This window comes from Dendrobium catenatum, unplaced genomic scaffold, assembly GCF_001605985.2.
Source record: "Dendrobium catenatum unplaced genomic scaffold, ASM160598v2 fragScaff_scaffold_853, whole genome shotgun sequence".
Classification (NCBI taxonomy): Eukaryota; Viridiplantae; Streptophyta; class Magnoliopsida; order Asparagales; family Orchidaceae; genus Dendrobium; species Dendrobium catenatum.
Window position 1 is genome coordinate 115,319 of NW_021319315.1, and position 24,573 is coordinate 139,891.

General features: G+C 35.6%; 1 protein-coding gene across 1 annotated transcript; it reads right to left on the minus strand.

Annotated features, from left to right (window-relative positions):
• Window positions 1-10,009: 10,009 nt before the first annotated feature.
• On the minus strand, window positions 10,010-12,283 carry LOC110106097 (probable indole-3-pyruvate monooxygenase YUCCA9). The gene is made up of 3 exons (XM_020835849.2): window positions 11,509-12,283; window positions 10,764-11,135; window positions 10,010-10,477 (listed from the first exon to the last, which is right to left on the minus strand). The coding sequence occupies exons 1-3, from the start codon at window positions 12,157-12,159 to the stop codon at window positions 10,253-10,255; spliced, it is 1,248 nt and encodes a 415-aa protein (XP_020691508.2). The 5' UTR covers window positions 12,160-12,283; the 3' UTR covers window positions 10,010-10,252.
• Window positions 12,284-24,573: the final 12,290 nt, after the last annotated feature.

A 24,573-nucleotide genomic window follows, 5' to 3' on the forward strand; every position in this document is an offset into this window, starting at 1 on the left:
CTTTCTAAAATAGAGTTTTAGTATAATTTTTTTTTATTAAAATTCCGTTTTAGAAAGCAAAAAAAAAATGCCGTCTTAAACGAAGTCTAAGACTTCGTTTTGGGACGACTTTTTCGTTGCTTTTTAAAGCATTTTTTTAATTTTCATATTAAAAAGTTATTTTAAAGAGCAGCAAAAAATTGTCCCAAATGAATCCTAAGTTGGAAACTTTTGAAATGTTTTATGTATGGGTGATATAATGTTTTTCTTGATGTTGGTACAGTATGGGCTTTTGCTAGTGGGTTCAGTATGGGCTTTCAAAGTGCATTAATTTCTCCAAAATGAGATATGCCACAGTGCACAGTGTAAGAAACTATGAAAATATTTAAAAAATCCTATAAAGTATATTGATTTTTCAAGAAATTGTAAATATATGAAAATAAATATATTCACCTATAGCTTGTATAAAATGTACTATCTAATCACATAAAATAGTAAAAGTATAATTTTATCCTTGGGTTCGAGCGATGAAGATGATTGATAACTTAAACCAATAATTCACTTCATGTTAGCTAATTAGAAGTTAATTTTTATAAAATTAATCGATTTGAATAATATTCATTTTAATTTAGTCCTCGAGCATCTTTGGGCTTAGATTTTTTTAAAGTTTTAATGTACATTAATACACCCCACACTATCTCTTAGATACCTCAGGTACGAAACACACACAAAGCAAATTCCGCCCTCACCCTAACTCCATCTACCTTCATTATCAAGAAACCCCCAACCTCGACCTTCAAACTTTAGTTCTATGCCCTAAATAAAAAAATAATGAAAAAAAAAATCTTTAAAATTTCTCCTGCATACATATCTTTAATGATTTGAATATAAGCATTATTCAAATAAAAAAATAATGGAAAAAAAAATCTTTAAAATTTTAATTTATTTCACAACAATTCAAGCACCAAAAATTATAATTTGAATTTCTTTAATAAAAACTAAATAAAAATGATTTCAAATACCTTAAAATTATTTTATAATACATTTAACAGTCACTTAAATTTGATGAAAAATTCATAAATACCTCAATAACTAAAATGGTTAATATATTCTCCTCCTCGCACCGCCTGGGGTTCCTTGGTAGGCTTACTTACCCAGCCAGATCATGATTAGGAGGACAAAACAATCACACTTATAAATCTTATTTTAAGTATTAACACGTATAAGTAAATAAATAAAAAATGAGCCGAACTAAATAAGAAAATTGATTTAAACCACCACAAAAAAATCAAAATAATATTGTTGCGGACTAGAATATACCCGGCGATAGAATTAGAAAATTTTCGTCTCAGCATTGTGCAAATATTCAGTGCACAAACACAAGATGAAAGAACACTATGATTTTTACGTGGAAAACCCTGGAGGGGGAAAACCACGGGGCCACACCCAGTTAAAAGAATTTCAATAATGTTTTGCTTGTGGTACAAGAGACTGACTTCGATGTAAGAAGGCACAACAATTCAAGCACCGAAAATTATAATTTGATTTTTTTTAATAAAAACTAAATAAAAATGATTTCAAATACCTTAGAATTATTTTATAATACATTTAACAGTCACTTAAATTTGATGAAAAATTCATAAATACCTCAATAACTAAAAAGGTTAATATATTCTCCTCCTCGCACCGCCTGTAGGCTTACTTACCCAGCCAGATCATGATTAAGCGGACAAAATAATCACACTTATTGATGCGTCATGGAGTATTCGCGGCAGTAGAGAAATATAAAGTTTAACGCCTTAGCTTTGTACGAAAATCCAGCACGCAATTAGATAAGAGAGAGGGCATGTGTAACATTTATAAGACACCAAGATTTTTACATGGAAAACCCCCGAAAAGAGGAAAAAATCATAGGGCCTGGCCTTGTATGAATGAATCCAGTATTATTGTAATTGATTACATAGGAGGTCCTTCCTCAGGGGAAGGCCTTAACTTGATGTACATCTTATAGAGTACATTACATGGTAAGAATAGATAACATCATTGTTGATGTGTTTGTTTGGTCTGAAAGACCATAGTCAGTAGTGGACAACATAATTCGGAAAGATCGTAGTCGACGAGCGACAGAGGTCAGAAGGACTGCAGTCGGTGGGCAACATAAGTCAGAAGGATCGTAGTCGGCAGACGACGGAGGTCGAAAGTACTGTAGTTGACGAGCGACGTAAGTTAGAAGGACCATAGTTGGCTGGCGACGAAGGCCAGAATGATGGCGTCAGGTAGAAATCCATCAACGGACAGAAATCTAGCATCAGATATATATCCGGCAAAAGTCTGACACCATGCAGAAGTCCGGCGTCGAGTAGAAACTTAGCGATGAGTGGACTTCCGGCGTTGGGTAGAAGTCCGACGGCAGTTAGCGGCCGGGGAGAACTCCGGCGTTGGATATATGGTATTATGGCAAAATTCCAGAGTCACTTGGAAATCAGATAGAACTCTGGCGTCACTTGGAGGTCAAGCTGAATTCTGGCGTCACATGGAGGTCGGGCGGAATTCCGGCGTCACTTGGAGTTCAGGTGGAACTTCAACATCACTTGAAGGTCGTGCGGAATTTTGGCATCACTTGGAAGTCAGGCAGAATTTTGGTGTCACTTGGAAGTCGGATGGAATTCCGGCGTCATTTGAAAGTCGAGCGGAATTCCGGCAGTGGTCGAGGAGGAGTTTCTTCCTTCCAATTCTTCTCTTCTCCTCCTCTTCCTTCCTTCTTGCTTGGGTCACCTCTTAAGATCAATGAGGGGTCTATTTATAGTTTTCTGATAGTGGTATGACCTGTAAATAGGAGGAGGATCAAGGGCAAAGGTGGAGTGGAATGGATGGACGGCCAATATTGAATCTCTTGATTGTGGATCGTTCATCAGACATTTGAAGGTCTTAATGATATCGAAATTCGGTGATCTTGGGCTCGTTGGATTCATCTCGTCGAGCGCTCGATTCGATTATAAACATGTCATATTTGGAAACTGTTTGTAATCCAAATTATGGATTGAACCTTCCGAATGTGCTTCGGGTTTTCGATTTGGACCCATTTGGGTTCGGATCGAGTTGAATTTGGTGTCATCGGGTTTGTATTTTCGAGATGATTAGTTCGACTGTAAGTTTGTTGAAATCGGAGTTCAGATGATCCCATATTTAATTTTTAAAGTTTCCAACTTGATTTTTGCCTCGAGATTTATGCTCGATCAAGATAATTTTTTGATGACATATCAATATATATGATTTTTTTATTTGATTTTCCTATACCAGTGCCAATTAATGATCCCTTATTAATACGTCAAAATTAAAATTGATATTATAAAACCTTTTATATATTACTGCATTGTAAAATATTTACAATGATAAAGTGAGATAGAGAGTTTAATATCTTAACATTTTAATGAAAACTCAACACTTCCAAAGATTAAAGGGAGAGACACAAATTTTTATGAGAAAAAATAAGAGAAAAACCATAGTATTCGACCAAGTTGAAATGATTTCACAACTCTTTGTCATCAGTTACAAATCCCCTTGAATGTCGGGCATAATTCCAGCGGCGGTGGTCGAGGAGGAGTTTCTTTCCTCCTATACTTCTCTTCTTCTTCTTCTTCTCTTCTTGCTTGAGCCCCCCTCACAAGAGAAATGAGAGGTCTATTTATAGATTTTTGGAGTGGCATGTCCTGCAAATATGTGAGAGATCAGGGGCGAATCGGGAGTGGTTTGAATGGACGGCCGATATTGGATCTCTTGATCATGGAACGTTTGTCAGATATTTGAAGATCTTAATGATGTCAAAATTTGACGATCTTGGGCTCGTTAGATTTGTCTCGTCTAGCCGCTCGATTCGACTATAAGCACGTCCTTTTTGAAAACCGTTTGGTAACTCAAATTGTGGTTGGAACTTAATTTCTAACAGTACTTTAGGTCCTTGATTTGGACTCATTTGAGCTCAGATTGAGTCGAATTTGGTGTCATTGGGTTCGTATTTTTGAGACGCTCAGTTTGCATGTAAGTTTGCTGATATCGGAGTTCAGATGATCCCAAATTTAATTTTTGAAGTTTCCGACTTGATTTTGCCTCGAGATTCGCGCCCGGTCAAGATAATTAACTGATAACATATCACTTATAAATCTTATTTAAAGTATTAACACGTATAAGTAAATAAATAAAAAATGAGCCGAACTAAATAAGAAAATTGATTTAAGCGACTACAAAAAAATCAAAATTGTATATAATACTATATTATATTATTAATTATATAATTACAGGGGCGCGGAACCACCTAAATTTCTTAGGGACAAATTTATTTTAAGGCATTTAGTCAGGCGGTATTCAAAAATAGGGTGCGACAGTACCCTGCGGGGGTTTTCGGGAGCAACGCCCCCGGAACAAAATTTTGGTTTGAATGATTATTTTTGGAATTCAATTGATGAAATTCTCTTTACTATTTGTAGGTGGCAAATTACCTAAAGACCATAGTATTTTCAATTTGTTACGGAGGGCAATTGCCAAAAATCTTTGCTAATAAGGATTGAAAAAAAATAGATCAAAGGAATAAATTACCTAAAAAAACTATAATATAATAATAATTAATAATAATCTCTTTATTTTTAGGCCTCCTCGTTCCTAAACTAAAAAAAGAACCGAAAACAGAATCACGGTTGAGTTTAATTTTATCGGGTCGGTTTGACGTCAAATTGAACCGTCCCCATCCTTATAAATAAAGAGAGCACACAATTCTAACAAGCAATCTTCATTTTGGTCCCCAGTCTACAGATACTTTAGGCTCTCAGTCTCGAGAAAATAAATAAAATAAAAAACTGAACGGTACGATCTGAAGTTTGGGTCCTCCGCAGAACTGTAGGCTGGTCCTTCACTATTTTTCTTCTTCCAAGGCTATAATGCGAGGCATTCGAAATCAATTAATTTACATCCGAATCGTCTTTCAGACTAGTTTAGAAGTCATGGGGGATGGGCACATGGCGACTACGTGTTTCAAGAGCCATCTTTCCTCTTGTTGCCCATGAGGTCATGATTGCCATCTTCTTGCTTTTGACAGTGCTGTTATTTTTTTTTTATCTGGTTATATTATTTTAAGAAATTATAATGATAAAAATAACATTTGCACACCACACAGCTCATCTTATTTGTTGATTGGGAGTTTAGGCTATTAATTAAGAGGTTTTAAATTTGAATCTTATTTATATGAATCTGTCTTAATTAACTTAATTGTAACAAAAAAAAAAGGCACACGCACAAGCAAAGCTCACGTTATATGCATGATAAGTGTAAGAAATTAATGATTGTTTTGTGAAAGAAATGGAGTTCATCATATTGTTTTTTGCGAATGTTAGGGGCCTCAAATGTGAGCCACCAAGGGGGAATTGCTTTGCATCTACCAATGAGCTGCATGCCCGAGCTCAATACAGTTCATCTTAGGGTTTTTTTCTGAGATAATTTTAAATTCTTTTTAAAATATTTTTTTAGTATAAATATTTTTTGAACTTGGAATTTTTATTTTGAAAAGTTGTTTTAGAAAAACAAAAAGAAAGTTGTTCAAAATAAAGCCTTAGTATCTTCTTCACCTCTTTTGTCCGACAGAGTCGCTGAAATTTCTTTCAGCTCCTCAGTGCAACGGAGTAGTTGAAATCCCTTTTACCACTTTGATGCAACGGAGTAGTTAAAATTCCTTTCATGTCCTCAGTGCGGCTGAGTTGCCAAAATCCCTTTCACCCCTTCGATGCGGTAGAGTAGCAGAAATCACTTTCACCTCCTTGATGCGGTGGAGTAGCCTACGACCTTTGACACCATAGGTTTCTTGACAAAGCTTCCCTTAAGACAAACACAAATACACCCAGAAGAACTCAGGTGCAAGTTGACAGGAACAACCATTTGAAAATCTCTCTCACACTCCCTTCAATACATAAGGCTCTTCTCCTTCTCACACAACCTCATCCTTTCTCGCCTTTGCTCAATGCTCTATCTTCTTACACTCTCACAAAAAGAAACAAACCTCTGACTTCTTAAAAACTCCTCCAAAGTCATAACAAGTGTATATAGAGTACATAAAAAAAATTATAACCTTTTAATTCTCTTTTGTTTGTATAGTACAATGGACATATCATATAACACGATTAGTTCATTCTCACTTGTATGATCAATGATTGTCCAGTACAATTAGTTTAATCGATTGCAGTTCATGCAAGATAAATCCTGAGATCATTAATTATCATCCAAAAGGTCGCTATGTCAATCGTCTATTATGATCTTGATCATACTGTATGATCATCAATCTTAATTAATCCTAATTTGATTACTTAATTTAAATTAGGCAATTTTTCAAAACTTTAAACAATACGAACAAATTCATATACTACGATTAGAACAAAGTTGTAAAATTTAAATTATTATCAAATTTAAATGATGGTAAGGTTACAAGATATATCAAATTATCGTCTTGTACGATATGGTGGTCGTACAATACGATTAGTTATAACCAATTATAAATTTATCTCATTTAATTAAATATTTTTACATTGTTTTAAAAATCAGATCGGGCTAATCGGTTAGTCCCGTTCAAACTTGAATCAAAATATAACTAGTTCGATCCTCATGAAAAGTCGATTCAACATCAAACCGGTGGGAGCCCGTTTAAATCGCAGGTTCAACTACTTACTTGTTGAACTAATCCCGATTTTAAGAAGAAGTCGGTTCAATGCATAATCTATTTAAATAATTTAATTTTATATAAATTATTTTATTAAATATTAAATTAATTTAAATACAACACAATTTAGTTAATAATATCCAAATTTTAAATTATTATGTATTAAGCATTAACCAATCATACGACATTGTTCCACCACCCTATGTAGGCTCTTTACTCATGTAAATAAGGAAAGCTATATAAACAACATAAGAAAAACATCCTAAGTGACGTGAGAACAAATAACAAGTTGAAATTTCTATAATGTGTGCATGGTGGATTACTTTCAAGAGAATTTTTTTGGAAACAAATTGTTTACAATATTCATTAAAATTTGATATTTAAAATATAAATATAAATTATATATAAATATATAACATAAATTAATAATAATTGATATTAAATTTATAAATTTATATGTGAATTATATTTATATTAAATGCTCAAAATAAAATTAAAAAATTGTTTTTAAATTTAAAATTATAGAAAATATTATTTTTATTTTTTTAGTAATAAATTTATAATTTTTGCATGATAATTATACCATCATTAGTCTTTTAGAAAATATTTAAATTTAAATTATATGCATAAAATAGTTTATGATTTATATGTATAAATTATACAAATATTTAACATAGATTAGTAATAATTTATATATAAATTAAATAGTTACATGTAAATTAAATTTAGATTAAATAAAATTAAAAAAATTGAAAAATATTTAAATTTAAAATTATGTAAAAATATTATGCATGAATTTTCTTTTATTTTTAATCACATTTATGTGGATTATATCTTTATAAATATATATAGGCATGGGATTTTTCTTTATTTTTATATTTATTAATTATAAAACTTAAAGTTTTGAACTCCGAATTGCAACAAAAAACACTGTTGTTCATGTTCAATACTAATGGACAGTAACTTCATTCGTATTGCAAGAGAGAATTCACTAAGGGTAAAGGCTCTATTTATGGCCACACAAACACAGGAGAATAGCGAGTATGTTCTTCTGAGCTGTCACTGTATCTAACTCTTTGCCGTTGAAAATTAAAATAAACATTGGAGAGGCTGATAGGAACTCATTACAAATGGCAATTATTACAAACCTATCCATAAAATTGACAGAAATCTACCTTGATAGTTGATAGCTTTAATGAACTGACAGCATTATTTCTTCATACATTCCTTTTGGCAGGTATACTGTACCCCTATCCACACGATCATGAGATCATCATAAGGTAAGAGATATTATGAGGAAGTGAATTGAATATGTTATCAGCATTTTATTTTATTTATTTTTTTAAATTCTATCCATTCATAGCTATCATTTATCCCCATTGTGTAAATTTCTATTGCTCATAGTGGTTTGAGTAACCTTCTATCACTCAGTGTTTATCACGACAATGATCGACTGATATAAGCTATCAGACATGAGCCAGGCTAATAGTGAGTTTAGTAGATTATGCACCAAGTCGTTTAACGGCGTTAGGCTTAGAGGATACTTTGGCCTGAGTGACTATGAATTGTGATGAACGCTTAGGGATCAATTTTAGAATATAGCGTGAACTTGAGGTCAAGCAATGAATCCTACCAAGGGGTCATTATGTGTGATAAATGCTTTCAATAAAGGCTAAATAGCTATTATGGTCCTTTCTCTATAACCTAATTGAGCAAGATTTGTAGCTAGTTAGTAGGGTGGTTTTCATTAAGATTTTTCTATATGTAAAGTGTTTGGTGGAATGATGTAGCTGATTTCCAACCATAAGAGGCTACACATGTTGTAATTAGTTAACAAGAAAGATAATAATAACAATTTCCTCAAAACTAACTATTCTTCATATGGTCAACTCACTGTAGTGATTGCTGGAAAATACGTTAGAGTTTTTTTAACTCTCTCATCTCTTGAACCTTTCTCATATAGAAATGATCATATGCTTTTCATAGATTTCTTGAGTGGTGCATTTTAGCCATTTTTGCCAAAATACTAAATTGAATGTTCGTATTAATCTACTTAATTATAGACCATTTATTAAGCATTTCAATACCTTAAAGATATCTAAATTGAATGATCTTTGAACTCATTAGATTTGTCTCATCTATAAGCTCGGTTTGACTATAAGCTTGTAAAATTTGAAAATCGATTGTTCCTTTAATTAATGTCTCGAAGTTTCTAAATATATTTCAAGTGTTTGATTTAGGTTTATTTATACTCAGATCTAATTATACTCAGATCGGATTGCTTATTGTTTTGATGAGTTTGTTACATCAAGACATTCATTTCAACAATAAATTTGGTTGAAATTGGCGTACGGATGACCTTGAATTTAATTCTGTTAAATTTCCATTCAAATATTACCTTAATAGTTAATTTATATTGATTAAGTGAATTATATGTAAATGTATCACCTATAATTTATTGCTCTTCGAATGAGCACACTTAGGATAGGCAGAGTAAATGTGAGTAGTCCAATCCGAGTCACAACTCAAATTTGGGTGGCTAAACTTAGGACCAAATTTTGGATTATGCTTCTCCTTATGCAATGCTTACATCATAATTCTAGCAAGCCAAGGCCTTCAAAAGAAAAAAAAAATCCAAGACAAATATTTATTTTGATACTTTAGCTTAATTCAAAAAGACTTTGCAAGACATTGTGGTCACCGTGCGCTTGAATTTTTACATTATATGGTAAGTATCCTTAAAAGCAAATGATTAGGTGGGTCAATTACATGTGGTTGGGTCTTTCTAGTTCTTGTGGTGGGGGATCCTCTATGTTGCAACTTGGGTTCTCATCACCCATATGCAATAAGTAGAGAAGCTTTATCTCCTTGTCAGAATAATTGATACAGATTTCAGTATCTCATATTGCACTGTCATGGATCCCCTTTACCCTTTACATTCAATTCTCTGACAAAAAAATAATTGTGCGCCCAGGCTGCAAACTAAATTTAGCCACTTTAGTCGCAGAAATCTCCCTTGATTCCAGCTTACTATTTTTTTTGATAACGGGTATCCATCAGCTGCCGCCCCAAAACGTTTGGCGGCGTGACTAATTATCGACTGACCTAAAAGAGGCACCCACCCCGAAAACCTCTTGACCCGCACTTAATTGGACCCGCCTTAAGAAGCGCTGCCGCTCAAGGGAAATCGAGCACGGATTGGGGGTTCCCAACCGTACTCGCCCACCAATCAAACTAAGCATCGGTGAGTGATTCAAGCTTACTTAACATGTCCTGTATGAATTAAAGAAGCATAACAGTCCTTGGATTCCATTCTGAAGCAAAAGTTGGGGACAGAGGAATGTAGCAGTACTGACTATTGAAGCGATAGTAGTAGGAAAACAGCCTTTTTTCCATTGAATTGAAATGGAATAAAATGTAGTACAAAAGTTACCAAAAGTGAATAAAGCTCCATAAGCATCAAAATTGGTTCCTTTGAGTGAGAATCCTATTGCTTAATTTACACAATCACACAATCAGTTTCTTAACAAAAGAATGGTTCAGGTAGGAAGTTAGTAAGTATAAGAAATCAAAAGCTTAAAGCTGTGAGAAGCATCTCCGATGGTATGCTCCTTGCCTCTTCTGCTGTCTTATTTCCTCTTTCCACACTTTGCCAATTTCCCCTGCAACTCTTACTGCATCAAAAGATGCACCTAGAAGCCCCTTCTTTGTGAAGCCAACAGCGTAGAACCCTGATTCTCCTTTCCAACTGTTGGGAAATGGCTTCTTTGGGAATCCATCGTTTGCGAAGAAATCACTCCCCTGTAAATTTAAATCATGAAACAGCTCAGTCCAATGATTTGTTAGCGCACGGTAACTCAATAAGAGGGCAAATTATTAGGTGCGGACATCAGCCATAGAGAATCATCCGGATTTCTCTCTGTCTATAGTAAAAGTACAGTCAAAACGTAGTTGCTACAATAACTGCGCTTTTTCTGTAGACAGAGAAATTTGGATATATCTCTCGGTCCGGTTTCTGAACCTAATAGTTTTCCTAATAAGAGCAAGAACATGAAGATTTTAACTTTTTAACATTAAGAAAGTTTACCTGCAGCCATGAAGGAACATTGCTGTTGTATCCAGTGGCGAAGATAACGGAGTCGATATCAAGTATCGTGCCATCAACAAGCTGAACTTTTCCAGGCAAAAACCTCCTCACCCCAGGAACAATCTTTATTTCACCTGCCTTGATCTTTCCGAGTGCACCAATGTCCAAAACTGGCGTTTTTCCATGAGTGTTTTTGAGCTCCAAGGGACCAGTACATGGCCTCTTCAAGCCATATTTCTCTACGTTACCAAGAACTAGATATGATAAGATCAACACAATTCTGTCAACCAGCCACAGAGGTAGCCATTTCATCAAATAAACCGCCACCTCAAAAGTTGATCTCCCAAATATCTCACATGGTAAAACATGAACCTGCAAAATGAAGAAAGCAAGAAACTCCTTCAGAAAAAACACTTTTTTGCTGGAAAAAACACTTCTTTCATGGTGTGCTAGTAGTAATTTTTTGATGAATTGCAAGGCAGACCCTTTTATTTTACAAGAGAATCTTCAGGAAAAATATTTTTCTTGCAAAAAATAGTGATAAATTGCCTTGCAAGGTCAAGAATATCTCTCGTATCTTAAAAGTGAATTTATGTAGTTTTTCTCTTCAATATGCTCAACATGCAAGACAAATCTTAATACTTCACCAAAAAAAACTTTCTTTTTTAAATTTACAAAACAACAACCATAAAATATAAAAAAAATTAATGAAAATTCTAAATTATGGAATCTAATGATCACTCACCGAGTCACGAACCACCATCGACGGGAATGCATTGTGGTCACAGAGGTCTAAAGAAACCTCCATGCCGGAATTTCCGCATCCAACAACAAGCACGCGCTTTCCGGCATACTCCTTCCCTGACTTATAATCACAAACATGCGAAACTCCATCACCGAACTCCAAAATCCCTTCTATTTCTGGAATCATCCTCTCTGCATTCTCACCGGTAGCCGCCACCAGCCACCGCCCCATATACTCCACCTCGCCATTCACACAAGTGGTTCTCACTCGCCACAAACCGCAGGCTTCGTCGTACCTGGAAGACTTAACATTTTCATTAAACCGCGGGCGGATACCGAATTGCTTGGCGTAGGATTCCAAGTATTCGATGAACTGTTTCTTGTTGGGGTACTCTGGGTAGTCTTTGGGGAAGGGGAAGAGTGGGAGCTCGCAGAATTTTTTTGGGAGGTGAAGTTTCAGGCGGTCGTAGGTGCGGCGTTGCCATAAGGAGGCAATGCAGTCAGCGCGTTCGAGGATGACAAAGGGAACGCCTTGGTCTTTAAGGCAGGCGGCAGTGGCAAGGCCCGATGGGCCGGCGCCGACGATGATGGGTCCGTTGACCAAAACGCAGCGGCGGGAGAAGAAGGTGGAGCTGTTGGTGGATCGAGGCATGGTGGGAGTGGAGGATATGGGGGAGGAGCAGCGTGGAAGAGAGATACAAAGGTAGAAAGAGACGGGGAAGAACGGATTAAGAGGAATTTGCGGTGCTTGGTGTATAGTTGGGGAAGGAAGGGAGGTTGAAAGCCAGGGCTAAATAGGCGGGAGTTGCATGTGATCGGTTTGGAAGGTGGCGCATCTGGGTCCTCAAATGATAAGCCTCACATAACTCGGCGCCACCTCCCTTATATATATATATATATATATTTGGTCCTGAAATATTCGCGGCGGTAGAGAAATATAAAGTTTAACTTCTTAGCTTTGTACGAAGATCCAACAAACAAAGATAGAGAGAGAGAGGGTGTAACATTTATGATACACAAAAATTTTTACGTGAAAAACCTCTATAAATGGGAAAAAATCACGGGGCATAGCCCAGTTTGAATGAATCCACTAATATTGCAGTTGATTACAAATGAGGCCCTTCCTTGGGGGAATGCCTTAGCTTGATGTACATCTTATAGAGTACTTTACATGATAATACAAAGAATCACTGCTGATGTGTTTGTTTGATCTGAAGGACTGTAGTTGGTGGGCGACGTAAGTCAAAAGGAACGTAGTCGGCGGGCGATGGAGACCAGAAGGACTGTAGTCGGTGGGCGATGTAAGTCAGAGGGACCGTAGTCGGCGGGCGACAGAGGTCGAAAGGACTGTAGTCAGTGGGCGACGTAAGTTAGAGGAACCGTACTCGGCAGGCGACGGAGGCCAGTCGGAAGGACTGTAATCGGATGGAGACGTAAGTCAGAGGGACCGTAGTCGGTGGGCAACGGAGGTCAGAAGATGGCGTCAGGTTGAAATCCAGCTATGGACAGAATCCAGCATCGGATATAGATGTCCGACGAAAGTCCAACAACAGGCAGAAGTCCGTCGGGTAGAAACTTGGCGACGAGCAGAGGTCCGACGTTAGGTAGAAGTCCGATGTCAGTTGGCGACCGATGAGAACTCTGGCGTTAGATGGTATTCGGGCAGAACTCCGGAGTCACTTGAAGTTCGGGTGAAACTTCGGCATCACTTGGAGGTCGGGTGGAATTACAGTGTCACGTGGAGGTCGGGCGAAATTCCAGCATCACTTGGAGTTCGGGTGGAACTTCAACATCACTTAAAGGTCGTGCGGAATTTCGGCATCACATGGAAATCAGGCGGAATTCTTGATGTCACTTGGAAGTCGGATGGAATTCCGGCGTCATTTGAAAGTCGGGCGGAATTCCGGCGGTGGTCGAGGAGGAGTTTCTTCCTTCTAATTCTTCTCTTCTCCTCCTATTCCTTCCTTCTTGCTTGGGTCCCCTCTTAAGAGAAATGAGGAGTCTATTTATAGTTTTATGATAGTGGCATGATCCGTAAATAGGAGGAGGATCAAGGGCAAAGGTGGAGTGGAATGGATGGATGGCCGATATTGAATCTCTTGATTGTGGACCATTCATCAGACATTTGAAGGTCTTAATGATATCGAAATTCGGCGATCTTGGGCTCTTTGGATTCGTCTCGTCGAGCTGCTCGATTCGACTATAAACATGTCATATTTGGAAACTGTTTGTAATCCAAATTATGGATTGAACCTTCCGAATGTGCTTCGGGTTTTCGATTTGGACCCATTTGGGTTCGGATCGAGTTGAATTTGGTGTCATCGGGTTTGTATTTTCGAGATGATTAGTTCGACTGTAAGTTTGTTGAAAACGGAGTTCAAATGACCCCAGATTTAATTTTTAAAGTTTCCAACTTGATTTTTAACTCGAGATTTGTGCCCGATCAAGATAATTTTTTGATGACATATCAATATATATGATTTTTTTTATTTGATTTTCCTATACCAGTGCCAATTAATGATCCTATATTAATACGTCAAAATTAAGATTGATATTATAAAACCTTTTATATATTACTATGGTGTAAAATATTTACAATGATAAAGTGAGAGAGAGAGTTTAATATCTTAACATTTTAATGAAAACTCAACACTTCCAAAGAATAAAGGCAGAGAGACATATATTTTTATGAGAAAAACGACCAAGTTGAAAAGATTTCAGAACTCTTTGTCATCAGTTACAAATCCCCTTTCTCACAATTAAAATTATATTGATATAATATAGTATATGTAGAATGTACATGATAAATTTCAAGGTAGAAATTGAAAGAGCACTACGACAAAAAAATTGTCTTCAAAAGATTGTTTGCTGTTTATTTGAACAAACTTCTTTGAGGAGGGATAATCATAGACAAAGAAGTCCAACTTAAATATTAATGGTGATGTTGACAGTAATAATTAGTATTGATGACATGCATCAACTTTATGGATGACGATGTGTATTCTTAGTGATAGCAGGTGATGAAATCAACAAGTGTCGATGTAGCTAGACATTATTGGCTAGATGGTTATGATTCAACGACGGTGGTCAAATGATATGATCATATTTGGGTGATTAGGATCTTAGCCAGGTGATGATAATCAGAGGACAATAATAGGGTTATGGTGGTAGGAGAATAGTAGTTAGACGATGCTTAGAGGACCGCAGTATGTTGACGGTGGTTGGAGGACTAAAATCAAGCGACAATGGTTGGAAGATGTTATGGGAAATGGTAGTCGAATGATCATAATCAAGCAACAATAGTGGAAAGGATGTAGCTAAAAAATAAGTAATTATGAGGACTGTAGTCAAACAGTGGTGGTTTAAGGACTATAGTTAGACGATGACAGTGAGAAAATTATAATCAATCAACAAAAGGCTGGAGGATTGTGTAATAACCCTTGCTATAACAATGAGCTTTCTTGTTATGATTTAGATAAATACTAGGTAAGGTTTGTGAGCCTAATACATCTTTATTAAATCTTTGTGCATTGTCTTAATTTATTTTATATTAAGACCTTTATAGAAAGTTATAAATCAAATTTAGAAGCTTAAAACTAAGTTAAGAAATTTATTGCTTTGCAGTACTGTGGTATTGGGGAAAGTGGCAATGTGGTACAAAACTCTCTATTTTAGTATTAGAAAATCATACTTGAGAGTATCTTGGTGTTGAAGGGAGGAACATTGTGGTGCTGAACTCTCTGGGTATGAACAAATTAAGAATCAGCTTGGAGCACAACTACACTGTAAAGTGCAGCGCTATGACGTTGTAGGGTACTTTTGTAACATTAAGGATTTTTTTCATTAGAAAATTCCATAATTAAAATTTTTCTTAGGAGCTTCACAGCACTATGAATGTTAGAGTTGTGGCACTACGTCAATTTCAGTTTTGTTATAAATATCTTAAAACATCAAACAAAAACCAATTTTCATTTTCTAAGCTAAAGAGAGTAAACAGAAGAAGGGAGAAAAGAGGAGAAATAGGAGAGAGAAAGATAAACAGCTTGAGTTTGGAGGTCGTGGAGTCTAATTCGTTTGTCGGGTCAATTGAGAAAATTTTTCATCTTAAGATAAGTTATCGATGCCCTACTTTAGATTTCAATTTCGACGTTTGTGTGAGTATTTTGGGGTTATATTTGATTTTGGTTGGTTTAAATGAGATTTTACTAAGACATAGAAAGTTTAATCATCATGTAACCTTTGGTATGCTGTACAAATAGAATATCATGATCATATTGACAAGAAAAATATAAATTTTCTTTGGGTGGTTTGGTTTGTTTATTTTCATATGTTATCATTTATGATAATTATTATAACTCAATATATGCTTCAAAATGATATTGTGAATGTTCCTCATTGATACGTCATGCGAAAATTAACTTGATCGGGCACGAATCTCGAGGCAAAAATCAAGTTGGAAACTTCAAAAATTAAATCCGGGAGCACCTGAACTCCGATTTCAGCGAGCTTACAGTCAAACTGAGCGTGTTAAACTAAACATTTCTCTACCGTCGCGAATATTCCAGGACGCAACACTCATAAATAATTTTTTTGATTTATCACTACTATTATGTGTACAAGTTTTTCCAAATGTGCGCTATTGATATAATCATATACGTGCAAATTTCATGTATTAATGTATTAAGTTAAATGTGGCTTATCCTCAAATGATAAGCCTCACATGACTCGGAGCCACCTCCCTTAAATAAGCCTGATTATTATTATTATTATTATTTGGAAAATTTTGGTATGTCATTTTATTAATAAAAAATATAATACAAACATAGAAATACTGAGAAAGCAAAAAAAAAAAGAAGAAGAAAAAGATACATAACAACAAATCAAATAATAAAAAGAGAAAAAATTAAAATCAAATCACGAAAAGAAGCATAATCAAAATGAATCTGCACTGAACTCAGATAGTCGAAGAGAAAATCAGAGAATACTTACACTAGGTATTCTGGTTGCCCGAATACCTTCCAAGAGGATTCGTAGTCAGGCTATCATCATCATTCAGACAACACAAGCATCACTAGTATTCATATCATATTTACGCAATCAATAAGTATTCTTTTCAAAAACTTGTAAATTTTCTAAGATATTTTCTAAATATAACATATTCTTGACATTAGGAAGTACTCGCTATTATATAAAATTGCAAGCATTTCAAAATAATTTAATTAATTATCTTCGTTGAATTTCTCTAAACATTCATGTAAAATTCAACAATTCATACTTCAAAAAAATATGGGCAAATATTTAATAATTTTATGATAACATCTCTAATTTTTTTCATTATAACAATTTGAAAACTTGTAAAAATTTAATTTGTTTTCCGACTATTCTTTTTCATATTACCAAATAAATAGTCCAGTCAACGATAATAACTAATAATCTTATTATTATGTCAAGTGGTAAGACTTTAATTCTTATATGCCATGAATATGACCCAAATAAAACCACAATAATTTTATGATTATCGACCTCTGTACTCCATCATTTATAATGATTAGCATAATGATTAGTACAAAAGCTGAAGATATCCAATTATGCTTACAACAACAACAATATCAACAACAATTCTTTGTCCTATTATATGGAGAAATTATTCTGTGCGGACACCGGATAGTCCGGAGACCAACTAGAACCTGCCACCTCATGCACCCAGTACCGGGCGGTACCGAGCACCGGTACGGAGCAAAAAAGTGACGTAGCACATTCTAGTTGGTCTCCGAATGACGTCCGGTTTCCGCACATAATAATTTTTCCACTGTGGGGTCCGCTAAATGAAACCTTTTTCTCGATTGTGTTCTCTTAAGAGTCAAATTCTCATTTAAATCTAATAAAAAAAATGTCATTTCTAATATTTTATGACCAAGTCTTTTTAGGTCTACACACCTCAACCTTTCTTAACATAAGTCAAATCTAGTATATCTATTTTTCTAATCTAGTCATTAGAAGGCCGCCATTTTATGTGACCAAACCAACTAAGGCGACTCTCTAATCTTATCTTCCATTGGAGCTACTCAAACCTTTTCAAGTATATGTTCATTTCAATTATGCTTACTGCAATTAAATTTATATATATTGCCTAGCTAATTAAACATTACTTTCATATAAATTTTAACATACAAGATAAATAATAGCAACATGAGTTTTTATTCAGATTATTAACAAGTAGTTAGCATTAAGAGAATTTCTAATTATTAATGACCTAGAGATTCTATAAAAAATAATATTAATTAGGCTTATTTAGATTCCAATTCATTTTTTTTAAACAAAACCAAAATTTATTAGATAAAAAGCCAGATACAACAAACGACCAAAGATCAAAACGGTCAGTGAAGAAAAAAATACAACCATAGAACACAATTCACTAAAGGGTAAAAAGTCATTAGACTCAGACCCCTACCTGGTTGCCAGACATGGGCCATCCAAGGAGGACAAAGAATCCAAAAAACATACAACCAGCAAAACCTCCACCAAGGTTGCCCAGCAAGCCCAGGCCATCCAAAGCGCATGTAGGATACCTGCTTCATCATTGTTTGGACCCCAAATCTGTGTCGCACTAAAAGCAATTCCAAAATATCCAACAATTAAAGCCAAAACCAATTAAAGAGCAAAAGGAACCATCATTATTTTTTGACTTTACGATGTCTAGACTTATCATTCTTTTTAAGAAAATCATCATCTGCAATTAGAATAGCACCCATAGTTAACTCTTTCGGCTCTTCCCCACCATCTGAATAAAAACATTCTTTAAGATCCAGTCAATCACATTGATCCAAAACACTACCACCTGCAAGATGGGCCAACAAGCCAGTACTAGAGACAACCGTTAATGAAACATCCACCAATTGCCCCCTAACACCATCAGACTCCACCTAATACACACATCATAAGAAGTAACCAACCTCTTCGAAAAACTATTGCCCCTTGACTCAATACCCGTAAGAGAGTCTTCCCCAGAATCAGACAGAGGAATCACAACCTCATTAACGTCATCAATAGGAACATGAATGTCACTCGGACAACCAACCCAATTACTTAAGCAATTATGAGGTGCATCAGTCTCGCCAGCCTTAGGATCAGGCATCACAATCTCGTTACCCAACAAAGGAGAAACCAAAACCAACACAACATTATAATCCACCTTCTTCTCTAAATCAATGGCCTCAACAGACACAACATTATCCAACTCTACAGCTAAATCCTGCACACCAGAGTCCTCACAAACAGTGCCAACATGGGGCACAACCACAGGATAAGACAGAACCTCTGCAGGGCAAGGAAGTACATGAACAACTTCCCCACCCTCACACAACATAGTATCAACTTTAATAGTAGGTGTAGGCAAAGCAAACGAGTCAAGGTCAGGATGCAAAATTCGACAATCAGTATTCGAATGAACCAAAGAATAGCAGTGTGTACAATACTCAGGGAAATCTTTAATAACCACATACTGCACATATCCTATGTTATCCGACCCAATCCAAATTTTATCAGGATATTGTTTGATCACATCTAGTTCAACCAAAACCCGAGCAACAACCGGACGCGAACCAGAAGAAGTCGCATTATCAATCTTTAAGGGTTTACAAAAAATGGAGCCTAAGTTATGAATAATACGCGGAGCAAACATATGGGGCCGAAGATTAGGAAAAGATAACCAAATAGGGATAACATGTGATTCAATCTTGATGTTTAAAGTATGAGTCAATTCAATCAATTTTATATAGCAATTACTCACAAAATAAGATCTATGAGCAAAAACCCTACATTAATCCAAATCGTTAAAGAGTTTAATCAACACATTCCGATGGTTAAGAACAGTAATAGAACAATCACCATTAAGCTTTAGGTTGAAAAAAAAAAATTCATAATAGCATCAAGCGATGACCTTCGACCAGAGAATTTTCCAACTATTGTAAAAAAATATTAGCCAAGCACAACTAAATCAACATGATATGTAATAAATAGAATAAATGGCCACATCAACAAAAATGGAAAACACCCTTTACTATAAAAAATGATAATACTTTCGCTTTTGAATTAGAGTTTTGAGATGCCATAATCTCTTCCAAATACAAGGGTAGCTAGCCAATTGGGAGACAATCATGTACACATGGCACGAGTACCGCAACACTCAAGCAAATCATGCGAAAAATAGAATTAGGCTCCACTTCATTATGGTGGAAAAATCAAGGCAAAAGATGATTACAAATTATTTTGCTTGAAAGTGTGTTGATTGGTCTTTCTAAACAAAGTGGAAGACAATCTTATCTTTCTATGAATTTGTTTGGAGGGCATCTTCACTCAAATGGCAATCATTAAATTTATGAGCAAAAGTTTGAGACCTATGCAACACCCCGTGCAATTATCACAACACTCCATCTAACTTTTGGACCATCAACCCAAAAAAAAAAAAAAAACTGAAAAAAAAGTCTTCCCATGGCACAAAGAAATGAATTTTCATGTAGGGTTGAGATTGTAAAACACTCATATAATAAAGTACACAAAACAAAAAGCAACTCATGAAGAATAACCAACATCTAATTTTTCCCAAAAATATATATTCATGGATCAAAACATTCAAAAGAGTGCAAAATTATTGCCAAAATGACCATCTTGTTGCAAGAAATCCAACAAAATAAAAATAATATTGAATTTGAACTTGTGCAAGGCAACCACCCAACCTAGCCAATGTGTAGGCCAAATGGGGCCCAACTAGATTGGTCAGCTTGATCAACAATTCCTCTTCGATAACACAACTTGCAAGTAAAAGTCAGAAAATAAGAGTGAACTTTGCCACGATGGCAGTCACCATATAGGGTATGTCCTAGGATGCCACCAAACCAGTCATTACCTCTTTTTACTATAAGCAAGATTCTAGAGCTATCAGATCACACCAATGCATGCTCGTTATTGTGAAAATCATCTGATAACTCTCCAACTTTATATAACAATTGAAACCTCAATAGACATTTGTTTCGTAAGCAATTTACAATAAATGTTTGTTCCTGAAATTGTAAACATTAAAATAGCAATGTATCATCACCATTTCAAGTAATGTCAAATTTAAAATATAAATCTTTTAAGAAATTCCCTTATTAAAATCTACAAATATACCTCAAATGTTTCTCTGCACAAAAAGACTCTTTCAGATTTGCTTTTTTAAATCAATTTATGTTACATATAGCATACAAACAGTAGACTTTTATAGAAAATTTAAAAATCTGCATCTCCATCTGTTCAATAACTTTATGAAATGAACAAAACACAATCCAGGATCATTTGGTTGTTTGCTGCTAATAAATGTATCGATAAAAATAATAAATGTATTAGAAACCATATGCCTAAAGCGAGTTAACAAAGAAAAATTAATCCTACAGCTACATCATTCCATGGCATAGTCCGTAACTTTCAGTATATTCCAAAAACACATTCAAGAACTTGCATAAGTCTAAATTGAACAGAATAGACAAATATTTCTGTAAGAATTTAAGAAAATAAACTTTACAAGATGAATCGAACAAGGAACTAAAAATAATTAAGAAACTCAAAAGAATTAAAAAAAAAAAAATAAACTCAAAAGATCTGAAAGAAGCGAATCGAACCGCACCATCACCTTCATAAATGAAACCGGAGAAGAGGAAAATAATAGAAAAGTTGCATTTGGTTGCAGAAGATGATGATGTGTTAGTCGGCACGTATCGCTCAAGAAAATAAGAAACCAAAAAGAAATTTATGAATCTACAGTAGAGAAGATGAAATGAGATTCGTGGAGAGGCACGACACAACTTTACAAATTGCTAAGGAAAATGAGAAGTCCTAGGATTTCGCAATCAGCGAAAGAGATAACCTTAGGGAGAAACTGACAGAGAGGAGAGTTTGCGGGGTTGCCAAATAATTTTGAGGGACGAAACAAATCAGTGCGCGCGAAGTAGAGATGTAGAGTCGTGGTCGTGGTCGCGGTCGAGCGATTGGAGCCTGGAGGTCGTTGCTAAAGAGAAAAAACTAGGGCAAGTAGAGAAATGCCGAAATGGAGAGCATTAGATCGCAAAAGTTGAGTATACATGTTCTTCTAACGTGTAGTTTTAATTAAACAAATAATCAATTTTAAAATAATTTATATTGTAAATAATTTAATTATTAGATATCTTTTCTTAAAAATGTGAATATTAATTTCAATTTATCATTTTATTTATTAAATTTAATTTTGAAAATATCCATATAACCAGAATTTGTATCGAGGGCGCTACCCCGGAAACCCCTACGGGGGTGTGCACCTTAACCCCGCGACCTGACAGGAAAGGCGAACCTTGCCAGGGGGTGTTGCCCCCTTGGACCTCCAGCATATATGTGAAGCGTAGGACGGTCAATAATATGAACAAATATGAGTCAAGCCAAATTCAAGGCAACTACAACATATATTTTATAGAAATTGAATGATTAATCAATTAAATCATTTTTTTTGCAAACAAATCATCCCTACTTCAACCTAAATTTTGTTTACAAATAATTATCATTATATATAATGTTAATGATTTTTTTAAAATGCATTATGTACAATAGTAAAATAATAATAATAATAATAATAATAATAATAATAATAATAATAATAATGCAAACCTACAGATACGGTTTGATCGGACTCAGACGCCAGTTTCGCATAGGAGTGAGGGCGAGATCTTCGGTCGTGCTTTGATGCTGGAGTGGGGGCGATATCTTTGACCAAAGTGAGCTTATTGGTGGCTTAAGGGAGTGTCTCAATCGAGAAAGGGTGGAGAAGACGGCTGTGTCTATCTGTAGGGAGAGAGAGGAGGATGCAAGTAAATAAAATGGAAGGCTGGGGATGGCTAAATTTAGGGCAGTTTTCGGTAGCTTTCCAACGATTCTGACTGCCAAAAAAACTTTACTTATCACCGATGGTTTTAACCTCCGGTAACATGCCAGTAAGAAATAATACCGGCAGACTAACCTATAGTTATTTAACCACTGCTAATTCTGGCGGCGGTAAATTAAATAATCACAGGTTAAACTGCCCAAATTTTATTAGATAAAAAGTCAGATACAACAAACAACCAAAGAACATACATGCTAGTGAAGAAAAAAATATAGCCATAGAACACAATTCTCTAAAGGGTCAAAAGTCATTAGACTCAGACCGCCACCTGGTTCTCAGGCATGGGCCATCCAAGGAGGACAAAGCATCAAAAAAATGACAACTAGCAAAACCTCCACCAAGGTTGCCCAGCAAGCCCAGGCCATCCAAGGCGCATGCAGGATACATGCTTCATCATTGTTTGGACCCCAAATCTGTGTCGCACTGAAAGCAATTCCAAAATATCAAACAATTAAAGCCAAAACCAATTAAAGACCAAAAGGAACCATCATTACTTTTTGACTTTATGATGTCTTGACTTATCATTCTTTTTAAGAAAACAATCATCTGTAATTAGAATAACACCCATAGTTAACTCATTCGACTCTTCCCCACCATATGAATAAAAACCTTCTTTAAGATCCAACCAATCACATTGATCCAAAACGCTACCACCTGCAAGATGGGCCAACAAGGCAGTACTAGAGACAACAGTCAACGAAACATCCACCAAATGTCCCCTAACACCATTAGACTCCACCTAATACACACATCATTAGAAGTAACCAACCCCTTCGAAAAACTATCGCCCCCTGACTCAATACCCGTAAGAGAGTCTTCCCCAGAATCAGACAGGGGAATCACATCCTCATTAACGTCATCAATAGGAACAAGAATGTCACTCGGACAACTAACCCGATTAATTAAGCAATTCTGAGGTTCATCAGACTCGCCAACCATAGGATCGGGCGTCACAATCTCGTTACCCAACAAAGGATAAACTGAAACCAACGCAATATTATAATCCACCTTCATCTCTAAATCAATGGCCTCAACAGACACAACATTATCCAACTCTACAGTTAAATCCTGCACACCAGAGTCCTCACAAACAATGCCAATAGGGGGGCACAACCACATAATCAGACAGAACCTCCACAGGGCCAGGAAGTACACGAACAACTTCCCCACCCTCACACGACATATTATTAGCTTTAATTGTAGCGTAGGCAAAGCAGACGAATCAATGTCAGAATGCAAAATCCGACAATCAGCATTCGAATGAACCAAAGAATAGTAGCGTGTACAATACTGAGGGAAATCTTCAATAACTAAAGACTGCACATATCCTATGTTATCCGACAATCCAAATTTTATCAGGATATTATTTGATCACATCTAGTTCAACCAAAACCTGAGCAACAGATGGACGCGAATCAGAAGAAGTCGCATTATCAATCTTTAAGGGTTTACAAAAAAATGGAGCCTAATCTATGAATAATACGCGGAGCAAACATATGACACCGAAGATTAGGAAAAGATAACCAAATAAGGATAATAGGTAATTCAACCTTAATGTCCAAAGTATGAGTCCATTAATCAATTTTATATAACAATTACTCACAAAATAAGACATATGAGCAAAAACCCTACTGTAATCCAAATCGTTAAACAGTTTAATTAACACATTCCGATGCTTAAGAACAGTAACAGAATAATCACCATTAAGCTTTAGGTTGAAAAAAAAAATCATAATAGCATCAAGCGATGACCTTTGACCAGGGAATTTTCCAACTAGAGCGAATTCCAGAACAACAAGAGACAAGATTTCCGCTTCCGAAATCTACAAGGCCGGCATACCCCGATGAGAAGAAACTTTAAGGTCGGGAAAAGAGACGGAAGAAGGTGACACACCAGATAAAGCATCTTTAAAAGAGAGAGAGGATGATCCATCTAAAAAACCAGAATCCCTAAAACGAGGAGGCGCCATAAAAACAAAACAGACCGCAAACTACAGCAAAAATGAAAAAGAAGAGAAGAATGAACTTCCCTGAAGCGCACGAGGAGCATTGGCCAACGAAAAAGGCGGAGAGAGCGCCGTAAGGGGCGGCTAGGGTGAAGCCCTAGCACAACCCAGAGAAA